At 42.4% G+C, this 8,859-nt stretch overlaps 1 protein-coding gene across 1 annotated transcript; it reads right to left on the bottom strand.

The window, feature by feature from the left end:
- Positions 1–2,838: 2,838 nt before the first annotated feature.
- LOC100838252 (adenylate isopentenyltransferase 5, chloroplastic) lies at positions 2,839–4,536 on the bottom strand. Its single transcript, XM_003561247.4, has one exon. It carries the CDS (start codon positions 4,448–4,450, stop codon positions 3,377–3,379), a length of 1,074 nt encoding a protein of 357 aa, XP_003561295.1. The 5' UTR covers positions 4,451–4,536; the 3' UTR covers positions 2,839–3,376.
- Between the last annotated feature and the right edge of the window lie 4,323 nt (positions 4,537–8,859).

Here is an 8,859-nt window from a genome sequence, read left to right on the forward strand (position 1 = left end):
TTAGTTTTTCCTTTTGAGACCTGGCGTGTGTTTCGTTGCAAGTATGTGCGCGCGAACTATGTGAACTTGGGTGAACCTGTTGAACTTGGGTAATGAAATCCGATCTTAGAATCGTTTGAAAAAAATAATTTGTAATTATCACCTACCAAACTTCATATAAATATAGATATTTACGTAATTTTTACAAAAATACAAAGTTATGGTCCTCACATTATTCATTTCTCTCCTTTTTTTTCTAGGTTGTGGATGGTCTCCTTTTGGGATGAAAATTTGCATGTGGGCATGATATAGCATGACTTACAACGATGATTTATTTAACAATTTTGTTTGGTAATTGGAAAAGAGGGAATAAATATGAGCTGCTGAGAAAATGTAGGTTCACTTGGGTGCACACACACTCAAGTGTTTTGCTTATATATAAATCTCCCCTTTGTAGTAATGTTCCCTAAACACCAAAAGACAAATGGGGAAGGAAATGGACTTTCCACTGTCTCGAAATAATTGAATTCTTAGCTGGTTGATATTCCTTCAGCATAACAACCGCATTTTGGAATAAACACACACACCCAAGTGGTTGTAATTTACAAAAAGAAATTCTAGATAGACAGATAGTGCCATTGACTATTTGTTGTTAGTTAGTCAGTTCACTTTAAAAGCAAATAAAATATGATATATCATGCATCTAAGCACCAAACTGTTGTACTATAACGCAAAAGCTATAGAGCACAACAAGAGTTCAGTGCTTCGGACCACTAAAAAGCAGTTTTTTTGTAAAATTGTGGTACAGCATTATTTATTAGATGGTGCACAAGTTATAGGACCATCCATGTAAAGAAAAGAAATATTTGGAAGAACAATGGGATATAAGGTATTATTATTTTTTGCGGAAAAGAAGATCTAATGTTGACTTGTAAATCTTCTTTGGTAGGTCTGGCTGGATGACAAAAAAAAGAAGGTTTTGTTAACTATGATATGATCTCTTATAACTAGAGAACTTCTGATCAATTCTTGATCGATCTTGTCTTATCTACTTACTCTATGAGGAATAATTTCATGTGGACCAATGTTTATAAAAGAGTAAATGGAAACATTATCTTGTTCTTGTTTAAGAATATATTTTTTTGGAGTTACTTTGACTAATATTATTCTGTTACTCACTTGGGACTTACCCCTCTTGTTTTTTTCTTCAAAAGAGAGCTTTTAAATCCTAATGTGGTCATTATATTATACACAAAATTAAGTATGTAAGTTTATTAGTTATTGCATTGATAAATTTCTCATGAGATCACCTCTTAGTGGGAGAGTAGTTGTGCATGCATATGACTCCAATTACCATGCTTTAAATCTTGGTGTTCACAACTATGTGTGATGACAGTGTTTTGATATTACTATTTCTTTAATAAAACCATGTTTTTCCAAGTCCAACACAAGCAACTATTGATTAATAATTTTTTAAGTATCAACAAACCCTAAGCAATTCTCTAAAACCTCTGATTTTTTCCCAAATTTTCTAAGTACTATTTTCACTAGTTTGATAAAAATGAAAATAATTATAAGAGAGAGACAAAACGGTTTCCATTTTCGGAGATATATTGCCTGATTTAACACATGCAAAGAATTTAATTGATTTTTCATCCAGTTTTGAAAATTAGTTTGGTAGTTTTGTGGCCTCAGATTTATAATTATAGACCAACTAATAACCTATATATCTTTCCCAAAACACATTTTGCACCTTTTTTTTTCCTTTTCCTTCTTCATCCTTTCCTAGCAAAACAATGTTGACGCTCGTATCACTATGCGCCTCCGTTCCCTTCGTAAAAATGTCACTATGAAATTGTCCTCCATTCCTTTTTGTAAAGAATAATTTACTAGCTAGCTGCCACAAATTTCATCCTCTACTGCATCTACGAAACTAATCCTCCCTTGCACTCACTATGATGAAATGAAGTCCAAGTTCTTTGAGTCACAAGGTTCTAGTTCTACCTATTGTCGCTAATTTATCTACTTATTAATTTGCTCTCCACTCTCTTGATCACTACCGTTGTCCATGCTCATCCACTTCATAGAGTGTGTTGTGTACTAATAACTATATTCTCCTACCTCGACCAAACCACTCCCATATATAGATCTTTCTCCACCTCGCGTCCCATTCTCAAGCTCAACGAAGCTTTGATGCCTCCATAGCCACACAATTTCCATATTCCTTCTCTCGATGATAGGTTTTTTTTTCGAAAAGGGGAATCGCTCCGGCTCTCTCAATGACAGATAGATGCTTCTTGTTAGTTTTCTCAAATAATCATTAATATCCAATCACTACTCCATCACATAGGCACCACACACAGTGATCTCTGTTTGAAATGAGATTTCACATTCTCTTCCATTGGCATACATATGAACTCCACCATTAGTTTTCAATGTCAAAGAAGATATCCTACCGATAGAGAGGGAATAGCCCCGCTTGGTTGTCAACTACAAAACGTTAAGAAACCTAGCATGTGACACATCTAAAGCCTCTACACTTGAAACACCATATTTCAATAAAAATTCAAATGGAAGCCAAGTGTTTTCCTTCTTTGTCCAGATTTCCCCTCTTAGCAAACTTGCTATAGTTCATTCTTCCCCGATGTACTTGGATGGCTTCTTCCTAACAATTTTCCTTTTCTCCCCAAAACAGAGTAACTCCACATGCGTACGGTGACTATGCTTCCATACACAAAGTGGAGTAGGGGAGAAGACACGCACACAAGGCTTGTCGGGGATAAGTACATTAAACCATGCACGAGCTCTATTGACATAGCTGAATAAGGTTTTTTTTTCTTTCTAGAATACATAGCTGAATAAAGTTTTAGCCCAATGAAGATCTAATTAGAGATTGAAACGTAGTTTTATGTACAATCATCCTCTCTTTCTGTCGTAAATACAACAAAAAAGGTAGCACGAACAAGAATACAATAAACATATATTGGCCCGTGCCAGCACCAGAAACATTTAGAGAAGAGCAAAAAAATAATGCAAATGCAGGTGTCCCACTCAGAGCTGACTACCTAGTCACCGGTTATAGCAATACTAGTAGTACTATTCATAGATGATACCACTGTTCCATCTAGACTCTGCTTGGAAATTCAGAGTTATATGTATATCGCGCCATTTTCTGTGTAAGATTCCGGCCGGTGTTGTGTCCCAAACAAGCCACGATCGACAGCTTTCCTACGCGATCAGCAAGTCTTCTCCCAAATCTTGATGAAATTCTTAATCCTCTCATACGGTCTACGGTGCCTCCAACCATTGGGCAGCTCCACAGTTCACGTCCACGTGTCATTCTGAGTGTTAATTAATCAATCAATTAATTAATTAATTACGGCGCTGGACCAATGAATCACACGACGGCGGCGGCAGCAGCCGGAGGAGCGAAGACGTTGAAGTTCTGAACCGCGGCGAGATGCCGATGATCGTGCAGCAGGAACGCGCGCACGGCGTCGGCGCAGGGCGCGGCGACGAGCCGGTCCCAGGCCTGGTCGGCCGCGGCGCCCCGCAGCCGGAACGCGTCCGTGGCGTCCACGCGCGCCACGCGCGGCGCCCACAGCCTCGCCAGCCGCTGGATCTTGCCACGCTGCCTGCACGACAGCCGCCTCGTGTTGCTCTTGATCTCCTCCACGGCAATGCCCAGCAGCCTCTCCCTCTCCCCTTCTTCTCCACCGCAGCGCAGGTACGCGTCCAGCTCCGGGACGCCAATGGCACGCCAGATGCCACGCGAGTAGTCCATGCGTTGCCGGTCGAACGCGGCGGCCACTTCCTCCAGGAGCCCGCGGCGGAGCATGTCGTCGACGCGGCGTCCCACGAAGCCGTGGAGGACCGGGAGCTGGACGTCCACCCAGAGGAAGCAGCACTCGTATCTCTCCCCAAATTCCCTGTCCCCCACGAGCGCCTCCACGTAGGAGTTGGATCCCCCCGCCACGACGGGCACCCGGCCGCGCGCGGTGACCGCGTCCGCGGCGCGGCGCGCCTCGCGGCGGAAGTCGGCGGGCGTGAATTCGGCGTCCGGGCGCGGCACGACGCCCAGCAGGTGGTGCGGCACCCCGGCGCGCTCCTCGGCGCCGGCCTTGTTGGTGGCCACGTCGAGCCCCGCGTAGAGCTGGATCTTGTCCGAGTTGATCACCTCGCCGCCGAACCGCAGGGCGAGGTCCACGGCGAGCCGGGTCTTGCCGGTCCCCGTCGCGCCCAGAACCACCACGGCCTTGTGCTTCGCGCCCGCCGGCATCCGCCTGCTGCTGCCGCCTAGAAGCGGCGGCGGCAACGGCGGCGGCGGCGACATGGTTTCGCGGAGCTCCGGGTGGTGCCGCCTGATGTCGATCGAAGGCGGCAGGACGAGCCTCCTTGGGAAAGTGGCGACTGCTGCGGTGGCGACGGCGGCGGCAGCGGCTGCCGTGGCCGGCGCTAAGTAGAGTGACATGGTGGTTTTGTGATGTGTTTGAGTTTGCTGGTTACTCACTTAACCGCTTCGCTCGCTCAATGACTTTGGTCAAGACGTTTTCTTGCTCTTAGTTAGCTTGTGAATTGGAGTTGGGTGTGCTTGGGTGGGTATTTATACTGTGCTGGGTAAGCAAGTGGGACAAAGATAATCTAATCTTCAGCAGCATTGGAATGCCGAATGTAAAACTGATCGCAAATCATTAACCTCAGTTTTCTAAGACTTCTTTCATCGATATCTAGGTTTATAGTAAATCTACTTTTTATATTTTTTGATACTGTTACCAGTGGTAGGCTAGAAGGTACGAGCTGTCATGTCACTATGTCACTACCTAAAACTCTTAAGGACTAATGCAGAAGATTGAACAAATTAGATGGGGTCTTGCAAAACCTGTCCTTGAGATCAGTTTCAAAATAAATAAATATCTAGGACAAATAATAAACACATAACTAAAAAATTAAAACTCCATTTTTGCATTCCGAATATGCCATACCCTCTGTTTTCTTATTTTATTTGAAATAATAATTAATCTCTCCATTATATCTGCCACCTGCCATGATTTCCTTTACTAAAAAAGCTTCAACTGGAGTATTTAGAAAAGAACGGTAGAAATTTTTGAGTTTCAAATAGGTTCATAACTTCGATCCGGCGGCTTGTGGTGGACACACAGGGAGGATTAGATGGACGTTTATGCAGACACTGGAATTTACAAAGCAGGCCTGGAAAGGCAAGTGACTCGTTAGGACTTCTCACTTTAACTGGTACGTGTATGCGGCGAAATGGTGGTGGGGTTAACGATTGATAGCAACGTAGGGGGCAATGAGCCAGTGAGGAAGACGAGGAGAGATTCCGCATGTTGCTGTCTCCATTCCTTTACAGTCACCGTGCGCATACACGAAGGGGGCAACGTGACTCACGGCTGTACAGTGCACCCAGCGCAGAAATGAAATGTAAATCTTACAAAATAATTGAAAATATCAGAATGACCTAAAACTTGAAGGGTTTGAATCCTTGGGATTTTTTTCTATGTGGGTTGTTTGATTTGATGGATTGAATCCTATAGGAAAATTTCCTAAGGATTCATTTGCACTGTGGTTTAGACTGTCCCATTTTTTAGACGTAAGAAAATCTCAGAAACAAGTAAAACAAACGTGATTATGAGAATCCACCTGAAACCCAGCCTGGGTAGCCTATCCAAAGGAGAAGAGCAAAATGTTTCCTAGTCAACGCTACACCTGGGTTAAATAGTAAACTGAAAGATAATTTCACCACTTTAGAAAAAAATCCCAAAAATATAAAGTTGTACATGTTTAAGTATTCATAGTTGCACCTGGGTTGAGTAAAAAACTTGTAAATCTTCTTGAAAAAAAGAACAATTCATATTATGGAGAAAAAATTCATTGTAAAAAACGAGAGCAAACTGTAAGCACTTATTGAGCAGTAAACTGAAAGATAATTTCACCATTTTAGAAAATCCCAAAATATCAGAGTCGAGTCAATCAACCAGTAGAAACAAAACGAAATCCGGAGAATAAAGCAGTCCATGTTTAAGTAGTTATAATGCAACTGAGTTGAATAATGAAGTTATAAATCTTCTGAAAAAGAACAATCCATAATATGGAGAAAAAAACAAATTTCATTGTAAAAAAGGAGAGCAAACTGTGAGCACTAAAATTATTTTGAGAACTCGTACATGTACATGGGCAAATAAATTTATCAGAATTATCTCAACACAAGAAAAATCCATGCATGCCTTTTGTAGCTCCGGCTGTAGAACCTCAGAAAGTCTGAATCATACCACCATCCAACGGCCCTTCCCTGCAAATGTCGGTGGGAGTCAATGCAGCGACTGTACAGCTGAGCTGTATGTAACAACAAAATTCGCCTGTCTTCCATTTTCTTCTCGATCAGACAATAGATTACCTGGGTCGCCGCCACAGTACAGCTTTTGCGTGTTCAAGTGCCTGAAACCGAGATACAAGATCTCTAGTCCATATCTGAATTTCATATGATACATGCAGATTTCGCGCGTATCATTCGACGGATATAAGTCGCCCGCGCGTGCGCGCGCGAAGAAAATAAAATACATGGTCGGTAGTACTGTATACTAGCTTGGTCGTGCAGTGCACCAACCTAGCTTGTCCCAATTTGCAAACAAGCTAAAGCTAGCTAGCTAGACACAGCCTGCATCAGACAATAGGTTATCCACTTAAACTTAGTTGGAAATTAGAATGAATTTATCAAGTGGTTAGGATTAAGTTGGAAAGGCTGGCTAGATGCATCTGTGTATATAGTAGATGGATCCATGGACCATGGGTCGATCTATTGCACTTGCACGTACATGTGCCAAGCATGACTTGGTTTCCGATCCAAACCAAATCTTAGAATGAATTTATCAACGGATCTCGGTGGATGGATATGCATATGCCAACTATCCTTCTTTGTCGACCAACATCGATCACAATTAAGCTAGCTGAGCTTTTCTTCTCGAGCGCGTAGCTTACTGACAAAGCTAAGCTTTGATTAGGATCTCTGGGTCCAACATGCAGACTTCACATCGATGGATGATGTATTCTTGTTTGAAACAAAATAATATTTTTCCCTGCATATATATACTGGTGCGGAGAAAGATCCATCCACTTATTATCCACTCAAACTTAGTTCGGGATTGCTGAGCTGTTATGATGAATTTATTTTATATTTTGAAGTAAAAAATACAGGCAAAAGGAATAAAAAGTTGGTTACCCAAGCGGAAAACAAAAAAAAAACTTGATTAAAATAGTATAATCCACCTCAATGCCACACTCAACCTTATTATTTACGAAACTACTCTTTTTTTTTTGAGACAGCTCCTCGGATGTACGTTCCCTGCCGTGAGGGTGGCTGACATGTGGGCTGGACCAACAGGTCCGTACGTCAGGGGATCCTCCTCCTTTTTTTTAGAACAACATGGGAAATTACTATGCCCGTACGATGGCTACGTGATCTATTGAATTTGATGAGGCCCAAGCCCAAGCCTAGGTATAGTGGAGGTAACTTTTTTTTTTGGTATAGTGGTGGTAACTTTGTCAATCATGGTGCATGAATTGTATGTTTTTTTTGTCATAAGCATAGCATGGCGGTACTTACCTGCCCGCAAAAGCATAGCATGGCGGTACTTACCTGCCCGCAAAATTAGGGATCGGCTTCTCAAAAATACATGTTTGTGTATCGAACACAGGTTCATTAGTTGCTCCTCTACACTACTTCCTCCGTTCCGGTATAAGGAGTCCAACGCATACCTAGGTTAAAGCTTTAACTAACGAACATGACTCTTCTATCACAATAATTATAACATTAAAAAATAGAACATCCGAAGTTTATAATCATATAATTTTTTGCGATATAAAACTTATGTTAGGTTAGTTAGATTTTCAATTTAGGGATGTGTTGGCCCCATATATCGAAACGGAAGGAGTACTGGGTATGAGTAACCAACAAAAGAAAAAGCAGGGCACAACTGGTTTGACCGCACCAACAAAAGGAGCCACTGGCTTGAAGTCTGCTTTTAATATGAGTCACAACGGTATAACCAACAGTAGCCCAACAGATACACTTAGCAACGCACGAAATGATGGTTTTGAGCATCATCTAGTGTGCTAATAAGTAATCACAGTTATAGAATTGAAAGCACATGACCTACCTGCAAGCACGTCATCAGATCACAGTAGCAATTTATGTCCAAGACGACGTCGCGCATGCCCTTTTCTTTCGTGTTCCGTCAGCTACAGGGCACTAGTCTAGTCTATAATCAGGACAAAGAGAGTTAATTTGCAGTTAAATAAAAGGAAATCGGACAGAAACCAAGATTACAATTCGCGCGGGGCTTGTTTTTCATTTCATTTCTGCGCTAGCTACCCATCCTGTCTATCATGAATTCCCTCGTCGCATCTGAGGATCAGCTAGTGCGGCGCCACACGCTGCGATATTTCGTACGTGCATTATTGTCTGACGGGACACAGTGCTCGCCGCCTCGATCGTAGCGCTCGAGCCACACTGTTCCGGCGGGCGACGCCGCAAAAAAATGGTGAACCATCGCACCCAATTGCCAACAAAACAGTGCGTGCTCCACCAGCATATTAACCGAAAACCGATTCACCAACCGAATAAACCGGAACCGAAGCCGAATTCACCGAAACCGAAATGCTTGGTTACACATTCGGCTGCCAATTATGGAAAACCGAACTAAGTTCGGTCAATTCGGGTATATGCCTCGGGTGACCGAATTAACCGAGACACCGAGATATCTTTGTTTAGTGTCTATCATAGGACCGAAGGCTGCTTCTAGCCTGCCAACGTAAGTCTTTATTTCTAATTCTTTGTTTAATGTCTAATATGTAGTGTTCAATTTC

Source organism: Brachypodium distachyon, chromosome 1 (genome assembly GCF_000005505.3).
Source record: "Brachypodium distachyon strain Bd21 chromosome 1, Brachypodium_distachyon_v3.0, whole genome shotgun sequence".
In the NCBI taxonomy this organism is placed as follows: Eukaryota; Viridiplantae; Streptophyta; class Magnoliopsida; order Poales; family Poaceae; genus Brachypodium; species Brachypodium distachyon.